Source organism: Scyliorhinus torazame, chromosome 11, assembly GCF_047496885.1.
Source record: "Scyliorhinus torazame isolate Kashiwa2021f chromosome 11, sScyTor2.1, whole genome shotgun sequence".
In the NCBI taxonomy this organism is placed as follows: domain Eukaryota; kingdom Metazoa; phylum Chordata; class Chondrichthyes; order Carcharhiniformes; family Scyliorhinidae; genus Scyliorhinus; species Scyliorhinus torazame.
The window spans coordinates 250,848,416-250,874,379 of record NC_092717.1 but is presented as its reverse complement, the minus strand read 5'-3'; the positions used below and the strand labels follow the sequence as shown (position 1 = coordinate 250,874,379).

At 51.7% G+C, this 25,964-nt stretch overlaps 1 protein-coding gene across 1 annotated transcript in view; it reads right to left on the bottom strand.

Moving 5' to 3' along the window:
- Nucleotides 1-25,964, bottom strand: part of atg9b (autophagy related 9B) — a 125,069-nt gene that overhangs the window by 92,601 nt on the left and 6,504 nt on the right. The window contains exons 2-5 of the mRNA XM_072468608.1: nucleotides 25,779-25,928; nucleotides 22,098-22,141; nucleotides 13,378-13,442; nucleotides 6,512-6,676 (exon numbers count right to left, since the gene is read on the bottom strand). Coding sequence (XP_072324709.1) covers nucleotides 6,512-6,676; nucleotides 13,378-13,442; nucleotides 22,098-22,141; nucleotides 25,779-25,890 — 386 coding nt within the window. The 5' untranslated portion in view covers nucleotides 25,891-25,928. The remainder of the gene's footprint in view (nucleotides 1-6,511; nucleotides 6,677-13,377; nucleotides 13,443-22,097; nucleotides 22,142-25,778; nucleotides 25,929-25,964) is intronic.

Genomic DNA, 25,964 nt, shown 5'->3' with positions numbered 1-25,964 from the left:
GCGAGAGCGAGAGAGAGGCGGGAGGAGAGCGAGAAAGAGGCGGGGCAAGAGCGAGGCGGGGCGAGAGAGGCGGGGCGAGAGGTTGAGAGAGAGGCGGGGCGAGAGCGAGAGAGAGGCGGGGCGAGAGCGAGAGAGAGGCGGGGCGAGAGCGAGAGAGAGGCGGGGCGAGAGCGAGAGAGAGGCGGGGCGAGAGCGAGAGAGAGGCGGGGCGAGAGCGAGAGAGAGGCGGGGCGAGAGCGAGAGAGAGGCGGGGCGAGAGCGAGAGAGAGGCGGGGCGAGAGCGAGAGAGAGGCGGGGCGAGAGCGAGAGAGAGGCGGGGCGAGAGCGAGAGAGAGGCGGGGCGAGAGCGAGGCGGGGCGAGAGCGAGAGAGAGGCGGGGCGAGAGAGAGTCGGGGCGAGAGCGAGAGAGAGGCGGGGCGAGAGCGAGAGAGAGGCGGGGCGAGAGCGAGAGAGAGGCGGGGCGAGAGCGAGAGAGAGGCGGGGCGAGAGCGAGAGAGAGGCGGGGCGAGAGCGAGAGAGAGGCGGGGCGAGAGCGAGAGAGAGGCGGGGCGAGAGAGAGGCGGGGCGAGAGCGAGAGAGAGGCGGGGCGAGAGCGAGAGAGAGGCGGGGCGAGAGCGAGAGAGAGGCGGGGCGAGAGCGAGAGAGAGGCGGGGCGAGAGCGAGAGAGAGGCGGGGCGAGAGCGAGAGAGAGGCGGGGCGAGAGCGAGAGAGAGGCGGGGCGAGAGCGAGAGAGAGGCGGGGCGAGAGCGAGAGAGAGGCGGGGCGAGAGCGAGAGAGAGGCGGGGCGAGAGCGAGAGAGAGGCGGGGCGAGAGCGAGAGAGAGGCGGGGCGAGAGCGAGAGAGAGGCGGGGCGAGAGCGAGAGAGAGGCGGGGCGAGAGCGAGAGAGAGGCGGGGCGAGAGCGAGAGAGAGGCGGGGCGAGAGCGAGAGAGAGGAGGGGCGAGAGCGAGGCAGAGCGAGAGAGAGGCGGGAGGAGAGCGAGAGAGAGGAGGGAGGAGAGCGAGAAAGAGGCGGGGCGAGAGCGAGAGAGAGGCGGGGCGAGAGCGAGAGAGAGGCGGGGCGAGAGCGAGAGAGAGGCGGGGCGAGAGCGAGAGAGAGGAGGGGCGAGAGCGAGGCAGAGCGAGAGAGAGGCGGGAGGAGAGCGAGAGAGAGGAGGGAGGAGAGCGAGAGAGAGGCGGGAGGAGAGCGAGAAAGAGGCGGGGCAAGAGCGAGGCGGGGCGAGAGAGGCGGGGCGAGAGGTTGAGAGAGAGGCGGGGCGAGAGCGAGAGAGAGGCGGGGCGAGAGCGAGAGAGAGGCGGGGCGAGAGCGAGAGAGAGGCGGGGCGAGAGCGAGAGAGAGGCGGGGCGAGAGCGAGAGAGAGGCGGGGCGAGAGCGAGAGAGAGGCGGGGCGAGAGCGAGAGAGAGGCGGGGCGAGAGCGAGAGAGAGGCGGGGCGAGAGCGAGAGAGAGGCGGGGCGAGAGCGAGAGAGAGGCGGGGCGAGAGCGAGAGAGAGGCGGGGCGAGAGCGAGAGAGAGGCGGGGCGAGAGCGAGAGAGAGGCGGGGCGAGAGCGAGAGAGAGGCGGGGCGAGAGCGAGAGAGAGGCGGGGCGAGAGCGAGAGAGAGGCGGGGCGAGAGCGAGAGAGACGGGGCGAGAGCGAGAGAGAGGAGGGGCGAGAGCGAGGCAGAGCGAGAGAGAGGCGGGAGGAGAGCGAGAGAGAGGCGGGGCGAGAGCGAGAGAGAGGCGGGGCGAGAGCGAGAGAGAGGCGGGGCGAGAGCGAGAGAGAGGCGGGGCGAGAGCGAGAGAGAGGCGGGGCGAGAGCGAGAGAGAGGCGGGGCGATAGCGAGAGAGAGGCGGGGCGAGAGCGAGAGAGAGGCGGGGCGAGAGCGAGAGAGAGGCGGGGCGAGAGCGAGAGAGAGGCGGGGCGAGAGCGAGAGAGGCGGGGCGAGAGCGAGAGAGAGGGGCAAGAGCGAGAGGCGGGGCGAGAGCGAGGCAGGGCGAGTGCGAGAGAGAGGCGGGGCGAGTGCGAGAGAGAGGCGGGGCGAGAGCAAGACGAGAGCGAGAGAGAGAGGCGGGACGAGAGCGAGAGAGAGAGGCGGGACGAGAGCGAGAGAGAGGCGGGGCGAGAGCGAGAGAGAGGCGGGGCGAGAGCGAGAGAGAGGCGGGGCGAGAGCGAGAGAGAGGCGGGGCGAGAGCGAGAGAGAGGCGGGGCGAGAGCGAGAGAGAGGCGGGTCGAGAGCGAGGCGGGGCGAGAGCGAGAGAGAGGCGGGGCGAGAGCGAGAGAGAGGCGGGGCGAGAGCGAGAGAGAGGCGGGGCGAGAGCGAGAGAGAGGCGGGGCGAGAGCGAGAGAGAGGCGGGGCGAGAGCGAGAGAGAGGCGGGGCGAGAGCGAGAGGCGGGGCGAGAGCGAGGCAGGGCGAGTGCGAGAGAGAGGCGGGGCGAGTGCGAGAGAGAGGCGGGGCGAGAGCGAGACGAGAGCGAGAGAGAGAGGCGGGACGAGAGCGAGAGAGAGAGGCGGGACGAGAGCGAGAGAGAGGCGGGGCGAGAGCGAGAGAGAGGCGGGGCGAGAGCGAGAGAGAGGCGGGGCGAGAGCGAGAGAGAGGCGGGGCGAGAGCGAGAGAGATGCGGGGCGAGAGAGAGGCGGGGCGAGAGCGTGAGAGAGGCGGGGCGAGAGCGTGAGACAGGCGGGGCGAGAGCGTGAGAGAGGCGGGGCGAGAGCGTGAGAGAGGCGGGGCGAGAGCGAGAGCGAGGCGGGGCGAGAGCGAGAGCGAGGCGGGGCGAGAGCGAGGCGGGGCGAGAGCGAGGCGGGGCGAGAGCGAGAGAGAGGCGGGGCGAGAGCGAGAGAGAGGCGGGGCGAGAGCGAGAGAGAGGCGGGGCGAGAGAGAGGCGGGGCGAGAGAGAGGCGGGGCGAGAGCGAGAGAGAGGCGGGGCGAGAGCGAGGCGGGGCGAGAGATAGGCGGGGCGAGAGCGAGAGAGAGGCGGGGCGAGAGCGAGAGAGAGGCGGGGCGAGAGCGAGAGAGAGGTGGGGCGAGAGCGAGAGAGAGAGGCAGGACAACAACGAGAGCAAAGAGAGAGGCGGGACGAGAGCGAGAGAAAGAGGCGGCACCAGAGCGAGAGAGAGGCAAAACGAGAGAGAGAGAGAGTGGGAGACGGGAAGAGAGAGTGGGAGACGGGAAGAGAGAGTGGGAGACGGGAAGAGAGAGTGGGAGACGGGAAGAGAGAGTGGGAGACGGGAAGAGAGAGTGGGAGACGGGAAGAGAGAGAGATGGGAAGAGAGAGAGATGGGAAGAGAGAGTGGGAGACGGGAAGAGAGCGTGGGAGACGGGAAGAGGGAGTGGGAGACGGGAAGAGAGAGTGGGAGACGGGAAGAGAGAGTGGGAGACGGGAAGAGGGAGTGGGAGACGGGAAGAGAGAGTGGGAGACGGGAAGAGAGCGTGGGAGACGGGAAGAGGGAGTGGGAGACGGGAAGAGAGAGTGGGAGACGGGAAGAGAGAGTGGGAGACGGGAAGAGAGCGTGGGAGACGGGAAGAGAGAGGGGAGACGGGATGAGAGAGTGGGAGACGGGAAGTGAGAGTGGGAGACGGGAAGTGAGAGTGGGAGACGGGAAGAGAGCGTGGGAGACGGGAAGAGAGAGGGGAGACGGGATGAGAGAGTGGGAGACGGGAAGAGAGAGTGGGAGACGGGAAGAGAGAGGGGAGACGGGAAGAGAGAGGGGAGACGGGATGAGAGAGTGGGAGACGGGAAGTGAGAGTGGGAGACGGGAAGAGAGAGTGGGAGACGGGAAGAGAGAGTGGGAGACGGGAAGAGAGCGTGGGAGACGGGAAGAGAGCGTGGGAGACGGGAAGAGAGAGTGGGAGACGGGAAGAGAGAGAGATGGGAAGAGAGAGGGGAGACGGGATGAGAGAGGGGAGACAGAAAGAGAGAGTGGGAGACGGGAAGAGAGAGGGGAGACGGGAAGAGAGAGGGGAGACGGGAAGAGAGAGGGGAGACGGAAAGGGAGAGGGGAGACGGGAAAAGGGTGACGGGAAGAGAGAGGGGAGACGGAAAGAGGGAGGGGAGACGGAAAGACAACGACTGACGGGGTTATGGTACCGGACCAGGCCCCAATTTATATGAGCAAACCAGGCGAGAAACCCCAACAATTTTTAATTTGTAAACTGAGGAAAGAATATTTTGCTCCAGGTGTGATACCACTGACAAATAGAGATATTTTACATCAAAACAAACTTTATTATTTGTACCATATTAACATCACAGAAAGTAGCTTTTCAATTAACAGTTAAACAATCCTTGAACATGGATTAAAATTAACTTATATCTTCTATATCTTCAATTAAACAAAGCCCATTACAGGTCAAAAGCCACTTGTCTATAAAGTTAGCAAACATGGGTGTTATAACCTGCCTGCTTACCATTGGCTGGGGACTAATGACAATCCCACAATTCTGTGGGAGTATGAGCTTCCCCAATGAGGGGGGGGGGAGGCGGAGAAACCATTAGTAAACTCCAAGTATAAATAAAGTTGGCCAGTTTAGGAACCAGCAGGAAGGAGAGTGCAGCAAGGGAAGTTGCTGCTGCTGTTACATATATATATATATATGTTATTGTAAATAAATGTTATTACTTTGTATCCTTAAAACTCGTGCTGGAGTCTTCGTGGCCCTCACAAAAATGGAGATACTGCTCTACTCTTGTGTAGAAATTGAGACATCGACCCTTTCAGGCACATTGCTTCTGTTTGTCAGACTCAAAGAAATCCGACAGTAAAAACTGATGGCTCCAGGCCTGGCTACTCCCATTAATTACATCATCTCAAAATTGATTTTTTTTAAAAAAGGGATAAAGTACCCAATTATTTTTTTTGCAATTAAGGGGCAATTTAGTACAGCCAGTCCACCTAACCTGCACATCTTTGGGTTGTGGGGGTGAGACCCACGCAGACACGGGGAGAATGTGCAAACTCCACACGGACAGTGGCCCGGGGCCGAGATCGAACCCGGGTCTTCAGCGCCGTGAGGCAGCAGTGCTAACCACTGCGCCAACGTGCTGCCCAAACATAATCTCTATTCCACTCAGATCTTATGATCTGCTTACTTCAGTCTCAAATTATTTAAACCCCCCCCCGGGAACCCTCCAAAATACATAATATTCCATCAACTCTATATCGGTGAACAAGTGCGTGCTTGGAATGAATGAATCCCTCACTTTCACAACATCTTAACCGCAGCCTTATCAGGCACACAGACTGGCTACCTTCAACTTAAGTTTTGAAATAATATTTCAGGTATAGATGCACGTTACCCCACGCTTTTAATAACATTACTGCAACAGGTATTTATAATACAATCCATATAAAAATCTCCTACATTCATCACGACAGGAAGAGTGATGGGAAGAGGGGAGAAAGAAATGGAAGAGGGGGAAGCGGAAAGGGAAAGTGAAGCGGGCAATGGGGGAGAGAAACGGGAGAGGAGAGACTGAAAAAGAAAAGCCGGATGGGAGACCCTCTGGCAGTCCAGATCCTGGCCGCTCTCGCTGAGTAAAGATAGCTTTTCCCCATGTCACAGAGTAAAGACTGGACTAAGATAAAGCAGAAATTTCAATCTTTGAAGAATCTCCCACAATAATTTAAAACTGCAGGAATAGTTAATTTTAAGAGTTTGACTGGCATTAAGTAATATTTATAACAGTTAAAAAAGGTACCGGGGTTCGATCCCGGCCCCGGGTCACTGTCCGTGTGGAGTTTGCACATTCTCCCCGTCTCTGCATGGGTCTCACCCCCACAACCCAAAGATGTGCAGGGTAGAATGATAGAATTTACAGTGCTGAAGGAGGCCATTCTACCCATCGAGTCCGCACCGGCCCTTGGAAAGAGCACCCCACCCAAGCCCACGCCTCCACCCTATTCCTGGCAACCACACCCAACCCCTTTGGACACATAGGGGCAATTTACCATGGCCAAGCCACCTACCTGGACTGTGGGAGGAAACCGGAGTGCCCGGAGGAAACCCACGCAGACACTGGGAGAACGTGCAGACTCCGCCCAGACAGTGACCCAAGCCGGGAATCGAACCCGGGACCCTGGCTCTGTGAAGCAACTGTGCTAACCACTGTGCTACCGGGCTGCCCAGTAGGTGGATTGGCCACACTAAATTGCTGCTTCATTGGAAAAAAAGAATTGGGTACCCCAAATGTATTTTTAAAAAAGGTAACAATAATTGTAATAATGTTACTTTGTGGTCAGCTTTCCTCGTATCTACAGTCCCCTGTTGATCAATGCATTCCAATAGGGAACTGTGGCTGAGTTGCTGGTATTGTGCCAGTAATGCATCTCACACTGTAATCTCTTCACTTCCACATTCAGTTCTGCGACAATCACCTGAAAAGGCTGCAGTATTTGTATATAAATAAGAGCAAGTTAAACCGTAAGCCTCACTGACCTCTGGCTATGGGCCAACACATAAGCTAACAGGTTTGATCGGTTTATGTATCGGTTTGGTTCAGCTGCTCTCTCTCCGACCCAGGCCTCGCTCTTACCTTGCAGTGCATTCTTCAGTGGGCAGAATCGCATCTGGTAGTGTGACTTTATTCCTCTCTGGGTGGCTGGAGCCCGTGTGATTTATGAACTTATTTGCAAACAGTACGTCATACTCCACGCAGTTGAAGAGGAAAGTCGTGAATAGGACAACAAATAAAAACTGCCTGAAATACAGAAGGAGAACTCCGCGTGAGAGTCAGCAAAACAACAGACTCTCTAACATTCTCAACCCTGGATTCTAATTCTCTTCTGACTTCTCTCTGAAGCACAGACTCTTGTTAACGCGTGGGTCAGATTGTACAGGGAACGTGTACAAAACTTCCACGGTCTTAAATTATTTTCCATTTCTCAAGTCTACCCATAAAGTCTTCACTGCCTGCTTAACTCTCGTCATAAACTCCATCATTGATCCGTTTGCATCCTGATTCGCTAAGCCTCCTCCAGCCCCTCTTCTAGATTCTCCATCCTTCCTGTCAACCTGTACAAGAAGGCAACCCGAAATAATAGTGAAACAGCATGAAGGGGAGAGGGGGGGGTCAAGTGACCCAGAAGAAAACACCATAATCCGGAGAGGGATAGAAGGTGCTGAACTAGGGAGCGGGAGCTGCAGAGAGCAGACTTCCCAGAAGAAAAGCCCAGAAACCATGGAATTGGACAGGAGAAAGTTCGAAGAAGAGTGTGAAATCAAGGACCAGGAATCTGGAAAATGGTCCAGTTCAGTGGGGCAGATGAAGAGACGCTGAATTAAAAGGGCAAATCTGAAAAAAGCAGACGCGAAGTGAAATGGGCTTACGAGAAGCCAGAGATAATAATAATCGCTTGTCACAAGTAGGCTTCAATTAAGTTACTGTGAAAAGCCCCTAGTCACCACATTCCGGCGCCTGTTCGGAGAGGCAGGTACGGGAAGATCCAAGGTGACCAGAAGGTTGGTGACTCCTTCCTGCAGGCCTCTGAAGCCGAGGTGTTCTGCTGGCACAGCTGAATATCTGAGAGCGTGTGGAAGGCGAAGCTTCAATGCATGTGGTGCTTCAGGGCTGAATAATGGAAGAGAGGTTGAAATCCTGGAGGTGGATCCTTGGTAAGACTTCCAAGAGAAGGCATCATTTGGAAGGTTCACAGACGTGTTCTTCGAGAATGGGAAACCCTGGTGTAAAAGACAAGAGTCCCAGTTGCCTCACAATGTGACAAGCATCTGGGGGGAAATTGATGAGAAATCCGTAAAGGTTATTTGGGTGGCATCTGTCGAGTGTGGGGTATCTGACCACAGTTTGCCTATTGGTTTCCATGGTCTGTGCACTAATTGTGATTATTCGAGTATAAGGTAGATTTTTTAAACTTGGGTTTTGTTAATAATTGGGGGAAATTATGATTTAAAAAAGAAATTAGGATAAAATAAAACAGGGCAGCTGCCTGAAGAGATTTTGAAATACAAATGAGCATATCATGAAAAAAGCAAGTGCTTACCTATGTGACGAGAGGAAAACAACAGGGTATAGAAGAGGTAACTTCAAAGTGGAGAGTTAAGAAAATTGACATGTGCTAAAAGCCTACTCCACAAGGTGGATAACATCAAATGGAAAGAATGATTTACCCATGAACAGTTGAGGTTTCCGAGGGTGGAGGAGGACCTGGTCGAGGGGCTGGGGGCCCTGATTGAAGCAGAGGAAATTGTTAAAGGACTGGAGGGCATGCAGTCGGGCAAGGCTCCGGGGCTGGACGGTTACCCGGTAGAATTCTATAAGAATTTCTCAGAGGTGTTGTGCCCACTGCTGAGGAGGACCTTTAATGAGGCTAAAGAGAGTGGAATCCTCCCCCCAACGATGTTGCAGGCCTCGATTTCGCTCATCCTTAAACGAAAGAAGGACCCAGAGCAATGTGGGTCATATAGGCCGATCCCGCTTTTGAACGTAGATGCCAAGCTGCTGGGTAGGATTTTGGCCACTAGGATAGAAGTCTGTGTCCCGGGGGTGATAGGGGAGGACCAAACCGGATTTGTTAAGGGTAGACAGCTCAATGCTAACATTCGGAGGCTTTTGAATGTAATTATGATGCCCTCAGAAGGAGAGGAGGCGGAGGTGGTGGTTGCGATGGACGCGGAGAAGGCTCTTGATCGGGTGGAGTGGGAGTATCTTTGGGAGACGCTGGGAAGGTTTGGGTTTGGGGAGGGCTTCATCGACTGGGTGTGATTGCTCTACCAGGCGCTGGTAGCGAGTGTGCGCACGAACCGGCTGAGGTCAGGGTACTTTAGTCTACACCGAGGGACGAGGCAGGGGTGCCCCCTCTCCCTGTTGCTGTTCGCTCTGGCTATAGAGCCACTGGCCATGGCGCTGAGCGCATGAAGGAAATGGCAGGGGCTGGTTTGGGGTGGGGTGGAGCACCGGGTTTCACTGTACGCGGACGATCTGCTCTTGTACATCTCGGACCCGGTGGAAGGGATGGGGGAAGTTATGCAGATCTTGGGGGAATTTGGCAGGTTCTCAGGGTACAAATTGAACATGGGAAAAAGTGAATTGTTCGTGATCCAACAAAGAACAAAGAAACGTACAGCACAGGAACAGGCCCTTCGGCCCTCCAAGCTCATGCCGACCATGCTGCCCGACTAAACTACAATCTTCTACACTTCCTGGGTCCGTATCCTTCTATTCCCATCCTATTCATATATTTGTCAAGGTGCCCCTTAAATGTCCCTATCGTCCCTGCTTCCACTACCTCCTCCGGTAGCGAGTTCCAGGCACCCACTCTGCGTAAAAAACTTGCCTCGTACATCTACTCTAAACCTTGCCCCTCTCACCTTAAACCTATGCCCCCTAGTAATTGACCCCTCTACCCTGGGGAAAAGCCTCTGACTATCCACTCTGTCTATGCCCCTCATAATTTTGTAGACCTGTATCAGGTCGCCCCTCAACCTCCTTCGTTCCAGTGAGAACAAACAGAGTTTATTCAATCGCTCCTCATAGCTAATGCCCTCCATACCAGGCAACATTCTGGTAAATCTCTTCTGCACCCTCTCTAAAGCCTCCACATCCTTCTGGTAGTGTGGCGACCAGAATTGAACACTATACTCCAAGTGTGGCCTAACTAAGGTTCTATACAGCTGCAACATGACTTGCCAATTCTTGTCCAGGCAAGGGGGCAGGAGAGGAGACTGAAGGAGCTGCCACTCAGGACGGTAGAGAGGAGCTTTCGCTACCTGGGAATACAGGCGGCTCGGAAATGGGAGGCATTACACAGGCTCAACCTAACCCAGCTGGTGGAGCAAATGGACGGGGACTTTAAAAGATGGGATATGCTCCCGTTATCGTTGGCGGGGAGGGTACAGACCATGAAAATGACAGTCCTCCCCAGATTTGGTTTGTCTTCCAGTGCCTCCCCATCTTCATCCCCAAGGCCATTTTCAAGCGGGTAAACAAGATTATTTTGGGCTTTGTGTGAGCGAATAAAACCCCACGGGTGAAGAAAATGTTGTTGGTAGCGCAGTCGGGGAGAGGGTGGGTTGGCGCTGCCGAACTTCTGTAACTACTACTGGCGGCGAATATAGCGATGATTAGGAAATGGGTAATGGGGGAGGGGTCGGCATGGGAGCAGATGGAGACGGCGTCATGCAAAGACACCAGTTTGGGAACACTGGTAACGGCACCTCTGCCGTTCACACCGGCCCGTTACTCCACTAGCCACCCGGTGGTGGTGGCAGCATTGAGGATCTGGGGGCAATGGAGGAGGTATAAGGTGGAGGGTGCGTCAGTCTGGGCCCCGATTTACAATAACCACAGGTTCGCGGATAGATGGCGGGTTCCGAAGTTGGCAAAGAGCAGGAATTAGACGGATGGGAGATCTATTCATAGACGGGAGTTTTCCCAGTCTGAAGTCGCTGGAGGGCAAGTTCAAGCTGCCGCCGGGGAACGGTTTCAGATATTTACAAGTCCGGGACTTTGAGGAAACAGGCGTTGGCTTTCCCGCTGATCCCGCCACGGCGGATACAGGACAGAGTAGTGTCCGGTACCTGAGTGGGGGAGGGGAAAGTGTCGGATATCTATCAGGAGTTGTTGGAGGCGGAGGAGACCCCGGTGGTGGAGGAACTGAAGGGCAAGTGGGAGGAGGAGCTAGGTGGGGAGTTAGAGGCGGGTCTGTGGGCGGACACCCTAAGCAGGGTTAATTCCTCCTCATCATGTGCCAGGCTCAGTCTAATCCAGTTTAAGGTGGTACACCGGGCACACATGACAGCGGCGAGGATGACGTTTTTCAGGGTAGAAGATAGATGTGCGAGGTGTGCGGGAAGCCCAGCAAACCATGTCCATATGTTTTGGGCATACCCGAAGCTTGGAGGATTCTGGCAGGGGTTTGCCAGGGCGATGTCCAAGGTGCTAGGTACGCGGGTGGTGCCGAGTCCAGAGATGGCGATCTTTGGAGTGTTCAAGGAGTGAAAGAGGCCGACGTTTTGGCCTTTGCTTCCCTGGTAGCCCGGAGACGGATCCTTTTAATGTGGAGGGACTCGAAGCCCCCGAGCGTGGAGATTTGGGCCAGTGACATGGCTGGGTTTCTCAAGCTGGAGAATGTAAAGTTTGCCTTGAGGGGGTCAATGCTGGGGTTCTCGCGGGGTGGCAGCCGTTCGGCAACTTTCTCGGGGAAAATTAAAACGTCAGCGGAAGCAGCAATCTGAAGAGGGGGGGCGGGTAGGTGCAATATGGTTAAGGGATGCACAGAAGGGGTTGGGTGGGAAATGTCTAGTTTACTATGTTGTTGTTTATGTTATTATTGTTTTGTTTGTTATGGTTATAAAAAATTTGCAAATGCTTCAATAAAAATATTTTTTTAAAAGAATGATTTATCCAGAACACAATGACTAGGGAAAGGGGCATATTCGCAGCTACCATCGCTGCCACACCCAGCTGCAGAAACAGGCTCCCGAAAAGAAGTTATTGCTAAACAGGCAGCCGGTAAAGATCCAAACCTTGAACCGAACAGAATGTGCCTTCGCAGAAACTGAAGGCGGTTTTCCCAAATGTGGCTGATAACCTGTGCCTGGTAACTATCTGCTGGATTTAGTTCATGGAGTTATATAATATTGGATGTTGCTTGCAATAAGGTGTGTTTTAAAAAAATGTGTTGATGAGAGTGCATCTCAAAAATAGTGTGCGCAGTTTTGGTCTCCTCATTGAAGGAAGGATGTAAGGAGCAACTTGAGTGGAAGTTTATTAGATTGACTAGCTTTGACAAAGAGTCATCCAGAATCGAAACGTTAGCTCCCTTCTCTCTCTCTACAGATGCTGTCAGACCTGCTGAGGTTGGCCAGTACTTCCTGGTCTTTGTTTCAGATTCCAGAGCAGCAACGATTTGCTTTTATTTACTAGATTGATACCTGGAATGAGCAGGTTGCCTTATGAGAATAGGTTGGAAAGGCTGGGCTAGTTTTCACTAGTTTAGAGAGCGATGGGTGGCTACATTGAAGTCTACGAGATCCTGAACAGTATTGACAAAGTTCACGTGAAAATTATGTTTCCTCGTGTGTACAAGTCTAAAACGAGGAGGCACGGTTTTAAAATTAGGGGACACCCTTCTCAGATGTGGAGATGCTGGTGTTGGACTGGAGTGGGCACAGTAGGAAGTCTTACAACACCAGGTTGAAGTCCAACAGGTTTGTTTGGAATCACTAGCTTTCGGAGCGCAGCTCCTTCACCTGCAAGTTTTAATAATGAAATTCCCCTTCATCCTTCTAAACTCCATCGAGTACAGAATCCTCAACCGTTCCTCGTACAACAAGCTGTTCATTCCAGGGATCATTCTTGTGAACCTCCTCTGGGCCCTTTCCAAGGCCAGCACATCCTTCCTTAGATACGGGGCCCAAAACTGCTCACAATACTCCAAATGGGGTCTGACCAGAGCCTTATACAGCCTCAGAAGTACATCCCTGCTCTTGTATTCTAGCCCTCTCGACATGAATGCTAACATTGCATTTGCCTTCCTAACTGCCGACCGAACCTGCACATTAACCTTAGAGAATCTTGAACAAAGACTCCCAAGTCCCTTTGTGCTTCTGATTTCCGAAGCCTTTCCTCATTTAGAAAATAGTCTATGCCTAAATTCCTCCTTCCAAAGTGCATAACCTCACACTTTTCCACATTGCATTTCATCTGCCACTTCATTGCCCACTCTCCTAGCCTGTCCAAATCCTTCTGCAGCCACCTTGCTTCCTCAATGCCACCTGTCCCTCGACAGATCTTTGTATCATCTGCAAACTTAGCAACAGGGCCTTCAGTTCCTTCTTCCAGATCATTAATGTATATTGTGAAAAGTTGTGGTCCCAGCACAGACCCCTGAGGCACACCACTAGTCACCGGCTCCCATCCTGAAAAAGACCCCTTCATCCCCACTCTCTGCCTTCTGCCACTCAGATAATCCTCTATCCATGCCAGTACCTTGCCCCCAACATCATGGGCTCTTAACTTATAAGCAGATTCTTGTTCTTTAGAGATAGTTGATTAACAGATTCTAGATTCTGGTTAGGCAAAGGAATCAAAGGTTATCGGGGAGTGGGGGGGGGGGGTAGATGGGGAATATGGAACTTAACACAAACAGATCAGCTGTGATCTTATTAAATGGAAGAGCAGGCTTGAGGGGTGAATGGTCTCTTTCTACCCCTATCTCATATTCACTCCCATTTTGCACCCTCTAAATTGACTTTACACCTTCAGTGTTCTCCATATGTTTGTTTCAGTGTTTCAGTATCTGAACCGTGCTGTACCTTGCCTGAGTGTGTTTGATGGGACAGTGGAGAGAGAGCTACACTCTATATCCAACTGTCTAAACGTAACCTCCCAGTCTGATGTTGTTAGTAAGGCAAGAGTCTCAACATGAAGATTATACTTACACCAACTCGAAGAATTCAGAGAGCATCATGCAGGAAAAGCCATTCTTCTGGTGGAAGTGGTAGATGTGGATATTAAGTTAAGGGTCACCTTAGTGTTATGGTAGGAGGTCTGCGCAGACCCTTATTCTGAGCAAGCCATTATCCTGCGCAAACCGTTATTCTGCCATTATACAGTACGCCACAGTAGTTTAAAATGTTCCGTCTTGCGAGCTTAACTGATAATTTGCAATTGGTTGATACTGTAATGCTGACGAAAAGGAGTATTCAGTAAGTGCTAGCCAATAACAGACTTACATCGAATGTCAGTCATTCTGTCCTGAGTTTTATAAGAACGATTGGTTAAATATGGTCAGTAATCTGCCTCGTGCAAACTGCCAAAGGGACATGCTGTTTGATACAATCACATCAATCACTTGTGCAGTAGCCAGGTGACTTTTTTTGCTTGATGGCAGCATCCTGCTCTTTTTTTTAAGATCAATTTAGAATACCCAATTCATTTTTTCCAATTAAGAGCCAATCCACCTACCCTGCACATCTTTGTATTGAGAGCTGTGTGTTTATTTTCTGGTTGTTTAATGGGGGCGAAACCAACTCAAACACGGGGAGAATGTGCAAACTCCACACGGACAGTGACCCAGAGCCGGGATCGAACCTGGGACCTCGGTGCCGTGTGGCAGCCGTGCTAACCACTGTGCCACCCTGCTGCCCCGGCAGCATCCTATTAATGGAAAGTAGCACAAGTGTTGCTATTGCACAGTAGCAGCATGAAACCGGCAGCTTCACCTGTCGCTCAAACTTCTGAGACACCCGAGCCCTCCAGGGTAACTGGAGGTAGACTGGGCACTTTTGTGCAATAAGCAGTAGGTCTAAGTAAGGAATCTAAATAAGGAATCCGGATCGTCGCAGGCTTGGTGGGCCGAAGGACCTTTTCCTGTGCTGTAATATTCGCTCTTTTCAGATCTGCCAGCAGCAGCCGTACGCCCATTCACGAGTTTGTGCGATATACAGCGAGCAATGATCTGACTAGGGTAGCCATTGTCCTGCAGGATAGCTTTGATGTGCCCTCGTTCAGCATCAAGCTTGCACAGTGAAGAAATGACTCGGACCCTGTTTACGACATTGCTGAAGGGGTTGCAACCAGAGCCAGAATCTGTTCCGTACAGCAAGTAGAACTCTGTGCACTGCTCATTGTAGTGAGCCGTGCAGGGCGCTCACCACCATCTCCTCAAGGTCAACTAGGGATGGACAATAAACACTGGCTTAGCCAGCTACACACACTTCTGAATAAAAAAATGCTTGCCCCTTTGGCTGTCACAATAGACAGAGTATAGATGTACACAACCAACAGTGCTTGCAAAACTCAGAAAACAATATCTAACATTAGATTTTGATTCCACAATTGGACAGCACTTGCTGAACAATCTTCAGTGTACTAAGAACTACACAAACAACCAATTCTATATAATCTGTCACACATACAATCGGGGGAGGAGGCAAAGTGGACAGGATAAAATTGTTTCCCTAGAAGGAGAATTCTAGAACCAGGAGACATTGATTCAAGTTAACATGGAAAATAGTAGCAGGAGGAGGCCATTCGGCCCCTCGAGCCTGCTCCCCCAATCAATATGATCCTGTCTGATCATGCAAATTCAGTATCCCACTCCCGCTTTCTCTCGATACCGCTTGATCCCGTTAGCCGCAAGGGCCACGTCCAGCTCCCTCTTGAATATATCCAGCAAACCGGCCCCAACAGCTTTCTGTGGGCGAGAATTCCACAAGCTCACAACTCTGAGAGGAAGTTGTTCCGCATCTCAGTCCCGAATGGCTGACCCCTGATTCTTAGGCTGTGACCCCTAGTTCTGGACGTCCCCAATATCGGGAACATTCTCCCCGCATCCAGCCTGTCCCGTCCCATCCGGATTTTATGTGTTTCTATGAGATCCCCTCGCATTCTTCTAAACTCCAGAGAGCACAAGCCCAGTCAATCCAGTCTTTCTTCATCTGTCAGTCCTGCCACCCCATGAATTAGTCTGGTGAACCTTCGCTGGACACCCTCAATAGCAAGAATGTCCTTCCTCAAACTCGGAGACCAAAACTGCCACAATACTCAAGGTGCGGCCCCACCAAGGCCCTGTATAACTGCAGCATACTCCCTACTCCTATACTCAAATCCTCTCGCTATGAAGGCCAGAATGCCATTAGCTCTCCTCACTGCCTGCTTTACCTACATGCCAACCTTCAGCAACTGTTCCACCATCACACCCAGGTCTCATTGCACTTCCCCTTTGCTAAACTGCCACCATTCAGATAATAAAGTGGATAACCTCACATTTACCCACATTATACTAATAGTATTTATTATTGTCACAAGTAGGCTTACATTAACACTGCAATGAAGGAGGGAGGCATGTGGCACAGTAGCATTGATGCCTACGGCGCTGAGGACCCGGGTTCGAATCCCGGCCCTGGGGCACTGTCCGTGTGGAGCTTGCACATTCTCCCTGTGTCTGCGTGGGTTTCACCCCCACAATCCAAAGATGTGCAGGGTGGGTGGACTGGCCACGCTAAATTGCCCCTTAATTGGAAAAAAAAGTAATTGGGTACTCTAAATTTAGAAGAAAAAAAACCCACTGCAATGAAGTGACTGAAAAAGCCCCTAATCGCCACACTCCGACACCTGTTCGGGTACACAGAGGGAGAATTCAGAATGTCCAATTCACCTAACAGGATGTCTTTCGGGACTTGTGGGTGGAAACTGGAGCATCCGGAGGAAATCCACGCAGACATGGGGAGAACGTGCAGACTCCGCACAGACAGCGACCCAAGCTGGGAATCGAACATGGGACCCTGGCGCTGTGAAGTAACAGTGCTAACCATTGTGATCTGGGGGTGCCGGAGTGTGGCGACTAGGGGCTTTTACAGTCACTTCATTGCAGTGGGGTTTTTTTTTCTTCTAAACTTAGAGTACCCAATTATTTGTTTTTCCACTAATGCTCTGGAGATGTGGGTTCCAATCCCCCACTGTAGCTGGTGGAATTTCAATTTAACTAATATATCTGGAATATAAAGTTAGTCTCTCTAAATGAAAAATGAAAATGAAGACCATGAAACTATAATTGATTTTTGTCAATCACGAATGCTCTTTAGGGAAGGAAATCTGCCGTCCTTCCTTGGTCTGTTCTAGATGTGATTCCAGACTCTCAGCAACGTGGCTGAATCGGAAATGGCCGAGGAAGCCAATAGGTATGGGCAACAAAAGCTGGGTTTTCCAGCGACGCTGACATTCCATGAAAGAGTGAAAAAAGAAATTGCTGCTCCCTTTGAAATTTGGCATTCTTGTGACTGTCCTAATGAGTGCAAGATGAAAAGCTTCAACGGCATGCCTATTTTTCTTCAACAACTCTCGCAAACAATTCAATTGTTCATCAATGCACAACTGGTGAAACAACCCACTGATACCCTGAAACATTCCACGATATAAAATGACTGTCAATAATCTGAAATCACACTAATGTAAGGACTGTGAGTAAAGGCTTTATCAGAATGATGTCTCAAATTAGATTATTGATTTCTGTTTATACTGTAGTAACATTAATCTTTCGTTTTTGCCTGAGCTGCAGGGATGTACAAGTCAATCTAGACGCAGTGACAATTGGACTGGAGAGCTAAGTCGCAATTTAAAGCAACGATCATTTAAATAAATTCAGTAAATCTAATTATGTGCATGCCGCTGAAAACTGGAGAAAACTTCAAGTCATCCTGTTAATCTCCAACAGTATTAGGCCCAATTGTGAACACGCGGGTACTGTCCGTGTCGAGTTTGCACATTCTCCCAGTGTCTGCGTGGGTCTCACCCCCACAACCCAAAAAGATGTGCAGGGTAGGTGGATTGGCCACGCTAAGTTGCCCCTTAAATGGGGGAAAAAAGAACTGGGTACTTTAAATTTTAATTAAAAGTCTCTAATCAGGTTCCTGGTGCTGGATTCTCCGTCCCGCCACATTTCCGTTTCACCCTGCCAGCGGGATGCTCCGTTATGCCGGCAAGTCAAAGGGGTCTCCCATTGTGGGGCAGCCCCACGCCGTCGGGAAACCCCAGGGCTGTCGGCAAAACGGAGCATCCCGCCGGCAGAGAATCCAGCCCCTGATCTCCCAGTTTCTGTACGCACGCAGACTTCTCCGTCCTCAGCCTAGTATTGTGTTCCAATGAAGATCAGTGCAAGCTTGAGGAACAGTATCTCAATTTCCATTGGGCACTTTACAACACCCAGACTCAATAAGAGTTTGACCAACTCAGACTGTTACCAGTGTCTCCATTTTGACTTTTCAGGTTTCCGTCTTACTCTTGTATTCTCTTATTTTGCCTCTTTTCAGACAGCAGCTGTTCACCATTTTGCCTTTCACACTCAGGATACAGCTTTTTGCCTCTTGCCCTTTGGCCCTGCTCCACCAACCTAGGAGTCATTCAATCTCTCCTCACACTGACCTTCCCTTTTGTTGTTTTTCCATCTTCCCTCATTTCACTTTCTTCAAACATTCCTACTTTTCCCCAGTTCTCGAAAGCTAGTCGGACTGAAACGTTAATTCTATTTCTCGCCACACATGTTGCCCGAGTATTTCCAGTATGCGCTGTCGTCAGCGTGATACACAAGCCTGGCCCCCACCTCTCGTATTGAGAGTGAATGAGTCAACACTCCCAATGCTGGACTCCTGATGACCCTCCCAGCCCCACCACACAGGCCAAGAGATTTTTGCGTTCACTGGTGTTTAAAACACTTGCTGCAGAAAACATGATGGACATAGGCAGCACAAGTTCCTGCCAAGACATGACTTGCTTATGCATCTTGGGTAAATATGTCAAATCGTTTGCAGACAAGCTTTGTACTGTTTTTTCTTTTTAATAAATTTGAGTATCCAATTCATTTTTCCAATTAAGGGGCAATTCAGCGTGGCCAATCCACTGACTCTGCACATCTTTGGGTTGTGGGGGTTAAACCCACGCAACCATGGGGAGAGTGTGCAAACTCCACGCGGACAGCGACCCGGGGCCAGGATCGAACCTGGGACCTCGGCGCCGTGAGGCTGCAGTGCTAACCACTGTGCAACTGTGCTGCATTAAACCAGTTTTGTACATGTTAAGTTTACAGTAGAATCATTTTTACAGCAATTGTTAATGTGTCAGTGATTAACTCACAGCTTGCTATCACAGTAACTGACATACATGTGATGGTTTGGAATGTGTTGCTGAAGGAGCCTTGGTGAGTTGCTGCAGTGCATCTTGTGGATGGTACACACTGCCAACCGTCGGTGGTGGAGGGAGTGGATGTTTGTCAAGGGGGTGCCAATCAAGCGGGCTGCTTTGTCCTGGATGGTGACGAGCTTCTCGAGTGTTGTTGGAGCTGCACTCATCCAGGCAAGTGGAGAGTATTCCAGCACACTCCTAATTTGTGTAAAGGGGTGCGGTAGCTTGGTCATGTGTTACTATTCCAGTAATCCTGGCCAAGTGATTCAGAGACACGAGTTTAAATCCCACAATGACTTTGTGAGATTTTAAAATCAATTACTTAAATAAAGAAAAGCTGAAATTAAAAAGCTGATAGCAGCAATGGTGGGTGGGATCTCCCCAGCGCGTTGCGCCCATAAAGCAGCATGGTATTGCCCAACGTGATTTTGCAGGAGATTCCACTTCCAGGATCTACCCGCTCGCCATGGCGAGATCGAAAGCAATCTTGCAAGACGTCACGATGTGATCCTGCCCAGATTCTGGCAAATCTGTATATTAGAGTGAGACAGCTAGTCTCACATGAATATGCGTTCCCGAGATCTAACATAGGTGTGGGATTGAACTCCCTTGCCTTGGGACACCTCGGGCGAGCACCATTCAGTGCTGGTCTCCACAAACATGGACAAGACTGAACGGCACTCGTGGGGGTCGCCCAGGGGATTGGACGCCCCCAGGTGCATGCCCTCTGGACAGGGTGGTACACTGGAACTGCTGGGGACATCTTGGCAATGCTGGCCTGGCACCCTGGCAGTGCCACCTGGGTGCCTTGCACTGCCAAGGTGCCACTACATTAGCAGAGGCACTGCCAGGGTGCCAGGCTGGCCGGGGTGTGCCGTATGTGTATGTGTGGGGGTGGGGGATCTGGGGAGCTTATTATAGCGAGTTGGGGATTTGGGGGGGGGGGGGGGGTTCCCCGGGGGGTTCCCCGCTGAGGCCCCCGATCTACCCAAATGGGCTTTAGATAGCAGGGTGTTTAGAATCTCAGAATTTACAGTGCAGAATGAGGCCATTCAGCCCATCATGTCTGCACCAGCCCTTGGAAAGAGCACATTACTTAAGACCACACCTCCACCCTATCCCCGTAACCCAACCTAACCTTTTGGACACAAAGGGGTAATTTGTCATGGCCAATCCACCTAACCTGCACATCGTTGGACTGTGGGAGGAAACTGGAGCACCCGGAGAGAAAGTGCAGACTCCACACAGTCAGTCACCTTCTCTGCGCTCCGAGCACCGGGAATCACCCGCCTAATCTCGCGTGTGGACTCTGTCCCATTCGGGTAGATCACCCCGGGGACTGTGAAGTTAACTAATTATTGCTAAAACCTGCCTGATTTACTAAGGCCCTTCAGGAGTGAAAATCTTCTATCCTTACCCAGTTAGGCCTGACTCAAGACCAACAGCAGTGCAGTGAGCTCTTCCTCGTCTCCCGAAATGATTTTAACAATAATACCGGTGTTTTGCAGAAACAAACCAAGCTCTCCACATTCCCTCAAATCTGGTCTGTTACCTAATAGAAGCGGATTAATCAGCAACTTCATTATCATCGCGACCAGGCTGGTAGAATGGGGACAAGATGGACCTTGTTTTTCAAATCTTGTGAAACGAAACAACATTGACACAATAACAAAGTGGACAGAACGACAGTGGATTCTGACATCCAACTCTGTCAAGTGAGCTGGATTGCAGCCGCGAGGGCTAGTCCCAGCCTCCTGCGTGTGACAGGTCAGGGAGGGAACAGTTCCGATAAGCACTGCCTCAGTAGGCAAACGGACGAGTGTGGCAGCAATCTCACATCAGGGGCTTCCAAACCCTTTCCAATAGGGAAAGGGGAACAGCACAAAGTCATGATGCTGGTATGGGGAGCCGGTGCAGACACCAGGGTCTAAATGGCCTCCTTCTGTGCTGTAACGATTCTGTGATTCCAACCCCTAGACCAGACTACAGTGACGTACTGAGGCAGTGCTCCTTAAGACAGCTTCACCAGTCTTTCACCTTGCTGGTAATTGTGTAATCCTGCTGTGGACAAAACACTGTGCAAGTCACTGCAGTTCAAACTATACACAATTCGCTGATATTTGGGAAGAGTGACAGAGTCCCTGGTTGCCACAAACATGGGATCATACCTTTTACTCCAATAGACTGATAGAGTTGGACGAAAGGAGTGGGAGAGGTTTGTGTGCAGCAGGAACCTGTCACGATGTTTATGTGCTGAAAATGCGATTGTGACCAATAACATAACACCCACTACCCACCCGCACCCACCCAGGCCCCTAGCATCCCTCACTCCCCCACCCTCCCGCACCCTCACTCTCCCACCCAGCCCCTACCATCCCTCACTCCCCCACCCTCCCGCACCCTCACTCCCCCACCCTCCCGCACCCTCACTCCCCCCCTCCCTCACCCTCACTGCCCTACCCTCCCTTATTCCTCCTACCCTCCCACACCCTCACTCCCCCACCCTCACTCCCCCAACCCTCCCTCCCCCAACCCTCCCACACGCTCACTCCCCCACCCTCCCTCACCCTCACTCCCACCCCCCCACCCTCCCGCACCCTCACTCCCCCACTCTCCCTCACCCTCACTCCCACCCCCCACCCTCACCCTCACGCCCCCAACCCTCCTTCACCCTCACTCCCCCTACCCTCCCTCACCCTCACTTCCCCTACCCTCCCTCACTCCCCCACCCTCACTCCCCCAACCCTCCCTCCCCCAACCCTCCCACACGCTCACTCCCCCACCCTCCCTCACCCTCACTCCCACCCCCCCACCCTCCCGCACCCTCACTCCCCCACTCTCCCTCACCCTCACTCCCACCCCCCACCCTCACCCTCACTCCCCCAACCCTCCTTCACCCTCACTCCCCCTACCCTCCCTCACCCTCACTTCCCCTACCCTCCCTCACTCCCCCACCCTCACTCCCCCTACCCTCCCTCACCCTCACTCCCCCAACCCTCCCGCACCCTCACTCACCCAACCCTCCCTCACCCTCACTCCCCCACCCTCCCTCACCCTCACTCTCCCAACCCTCCCTCACCCTCACTCCCCCACCCTCCCGCACCCTCACTCCCCCACCCTCCCGCACCCTCACTCCCCCACCCTCACTCCCCCTACCCTCCCTCACTCCCCCACCCTCACTCCCCCTACCCTCCCTCACCCTCACTCCCCCAACCCTCCCTCACCCTCACTCCCCCAACCCTCCCTCACTCCCCCAACCCTCCCTCACCCTCACTCCCCCACCCTCCCACACCCTCACTCCCCCCACCCTCCCACACCCTCACTCCCCCCACCCTCCCACACCCTCCCTCACTCCCCCTACCCTCCCTCCCCCCACCCCATGTGCTCAGCTTCACCGCAGAGGGATCACTCCATTCCGTGTACACAGCACTCTTTTCACAATCACAAGTAGAAGCCCAATCTCTTTGTTCAAAAAGGATATCCGTGTGAAGAAATTATCTAGGTTCTTAATATGATGCCACGAATCTGTAAAAAAACAAAAATAAAATTAGCCAGTTCCGCATTCAACTCTCGCTGTACATCGAGCTGCACAACATAGTGTCTGCCCTGGTTTAGTTCATTTGCTGCTGAAACCCTCGTCCATGCCATTGTTACCTGTGCACTTGACCATTCCAGTGCCCTTCTGTCTGATCTCAAAGCTTCCAGCCTGCATAAACAGGAGGGAATTGAAAACCTCATTGCCGTGTGCTAATTCACACCAAATCTCACCCGTGCGCGCAGGGCTACGTTGGATTGGCGATAATTTTAAATTCTCATCCTGGTTTCCAAATCTCCCCATGGCCTTGCCCCTTCCTATCTCCGAAATCTCCTCCAGCCCCACTTGAGATCTCGGCGTTGCTCCCGATTCTAGATAGCATCCCCCCAATTTTCCCCTCTTCACCGACCAGCAGATTCAGCAACCATACCCAAGGCCCCTTTGTCCAAATCATTTATATTTGTGTCTTGGGTACGAAGATCAGCACACCCAAGTCAAACGAACATAAGAAATAGGAATGGGAGTAGGTCATTTGCACCGTCGAACTTGCCGTTCATTAAGATCATGCCTGATCTTCTGCCTCAGCTACACGCAGGGCTCTCAACCTGGGCAATTAGAGATGGGCACTAAATGCTGGCCTTGACAGCAACGCCCACATCCAATGAACGAATAAGGAAAAAGCAAGACTCAGGGGACCTATTTAAAGATTCTCTTAAGGTTAACGTGCAGGTTCAGTCAGCAGTTAAGAAGGCAAATGCAATGTTAGCATTCATGTCGAGAGGGCTAAAATACAAGAGCAGGGATGTACTTCTGAGGCTGTGTAAGGCTCTGGTCAGACCCCATTTGGAGTATTGTCAGCAGTTTTGGGCCCCGTATCTAAGGAAGGATGTGCTGGCCTTGGAAAGGATCCAGAGGAGGTTCACAAGAATGATCCCTGGAATGAAGAACTTGTCGTATGAGGAACGGTTGAGGACTCTGGGTCTGTACTCGTTGGAGTTTAGAAGGATGAGGGGGGATCTTATTGAAACTTACAGGATACTGCGAGGCCTGGATAGTGTGGACGTGGAGAGGATGTTTCTACTAGTAGGAAAAACTAGAACCAGAGGACACCATCTCAGACTAAAGGGGCGATCCTTTAAAACAGAGATGAGGAGGAATTTCTTCAGCCAGAGGGTGGTGAATCTGTGGAACTCTTTGCCGCAGAAGGCTGTGGAGGCCAAATCATTGAGTGTCTTTAAGACAGAGATAGATAGGCTCTTGATTAATAAGGGGGTCAGGGGTTATGGGGAGAAGGCAGGAGAATGAGGATGAGAAAAATATCAGCCATGATTGAATGGCGGAGCAGACTCGATGGGCCGAGTGGCCTCATTCTTCTCCTATGTCTCATGGTAAGCAAGTTGAGAGAGGGAATTATAGACTAATTAGAGTAACATCCATTGTCAGGAAATGGGTACAATCAAATTTAAGGACTGGGTGAAGGAACACTTTGGAAATGTCAGCCAACCAGAGAGAATGAACATGAATTTTTGAAAAGCAGGTCATCCCTGGTGAACCTGAATGAAGCTTTTAAAGAGGTGACCAAAGTAGCAGATAGCTCATAATTTATATGGTCTTCAGATGGCAATTTAATAAAGTCCCTCTTAAAAATAGTTAGCTAAAGTTGAAACCCATGGAATGGAAGGCAAATTAATTCTCAGGTCAGGAATCTGGCTGAGAAGCAGGAGCTAGAGGGTAAGGATTATAGGCAGGTACTGGCGATCCACAGGGATCTGTGGGAGGGTCTCAACTACTGATCATATAGGCAGCACGGTGGCGCAGTGCGTTAGCCCTGTTGCTTCATGGCGCCGAGGTCCCAGGTTCGATCCCGGCTCTGGGTCACTGTCCGTGTGGAGTTTGCATATTCTCCCCGTGTTTGCGTGGGTTTCACCCCCACAACCCAAAGCTGTGCAGGTTAGGTGGATTGGCCATGCTAAATTGCCCCTTAATTGGAAAAAAAATAATTGGGTACTCTAAATTTATAAGAAAAAAAATAAAATAAAAAACTACTCGCCATATTTATGAATGAATTGGAGGATGGGTCAGAAAGCTAATTACTCAAATTTGGCTATGGCAGAAAGGTAAGCAGTATTCTGAGTGATGTAGATGGAAACATTTAGAGCGATGGACAAATCAAGTAAACAGGTAAAACAGTGGCAAATGGATCCCCATGTAAGAAAACAAGAGATCATCCACTTCGAACCATTAAAAGTGCCGAACTGGGTATTTTGTAAGTTATGAAAAACTTTTAAAAAAATTTTTTTTTTTTTTTTTTAAATTAAGTACCCAATTCATTTTTTCCAATTGAGGGGCAATTTAGCGTGTTCAATCCACCTACCCTGCACATCTTTGGGCTGTGGGAGCGAAACCCACGCAAACGCGAGGAGAACGTGCAGACTCCACACGGACAGGTGACCCAGAGCCGGGATCGAACCTGGGACCTCGGCGTCGTGAGGCACCAGTGCTAACCACTGCGCCACCGTGCTGTCCCTAAGTTATGAAAAACTAGAAACAGTGGGGGTCTTAAGAGACTTGGGGTCCAGGTACACAGATCATTAAAATTTCATGAACGGGTACAGTAAAGGGTAAATAAGACAATTGGAATGGTGGGCTGGAATAGGAGGGGATAAAAGTCACGCTCTAGTCATGGGTACAGCACAGAGGAGGCCATTCAGCATAATTATACACACCTCAGAATTACAATCTCCAGTGCAGGAGGACATTCGGCCCACCCAGTCTGCGCTAGCTCCCTGAAATAGCATTCTACCTCGTCCCACTCCCCTGCCTTATCCCCCGAACATTGCACATTCTCTCTTTTCAGACAGCAATCCAGTTTCCTTTTGAATACCTCGATCGAATCGGCGTCCATCACCCTCTCAGGAACTTTGCATCAGACTCCAACCCGCCAGACGGGAAAAAAACCTTTGGGGGCAGCATGGTAGCACAGTGGTTAGCACAATTGCTTCACAGCTCCAGGGTCCCAGGTTCGATTCCTGGCTGGATCACTGTCTGTGCGGAGTCTGCACGTTCTCCCCGTGTGTGCGTGGGTTTCCTCCGGGTGCTCCGGTTTCCTCCCACAGTCCAAAGATGTGCGGGTTTGGTGGATGGGCCATGCTAAATTGCCCATGCCAAATTGCCCTTAAGTGTCCAAAAAGGTTAAGTGGGGGTTACTGGGTTACAGGGATAGGGTAGATACGTGGGCTTGAGTAGGGTACTCTTTGTAAGGGCCAGTGCAGACTCGATGGGCCGAATGGCCTCCTTCGGCACTGTAAATTCTATGGGATTTACTCCCTTTGCCCATTATTCTGAATCCATGTCCTCTAGTTCATGATGCTCTCTGAAGTGGGAACAGTTTCTCACTATTTACACACTCAGCAGACAGAGACACACTCACAAACACAGATAAATGTGTGTGTTTTATGGAAGAAATAAAATGGCTGTTAAATGCTCAAGTGGTAAGCAGGAGATGGTTCAGTAGCTGAAGTGCTGTTAACATGAGGCAACAGGAGCCACAGTGGCTACATTTGTCACACTAATTAGCAGGGAGCAGGTGAATCAGGGAGAAATGGAAGCCTGAATTATGCGCTGTACCTTTCAGTCCCTCTGGAACATGTACCAACAGGTCTTCACCTGGTGGGGAATCCTCCTCGTAATCTTCTGCCCCCAGCCGCTGGTACTCCTGGTACGTTTCAAACCGTGCCATATTATATCATATTCCTCTGATCTGACCTGTGGGGATAACTAAAATAAAGGAACAGGATTAGAATGTGCTGTACA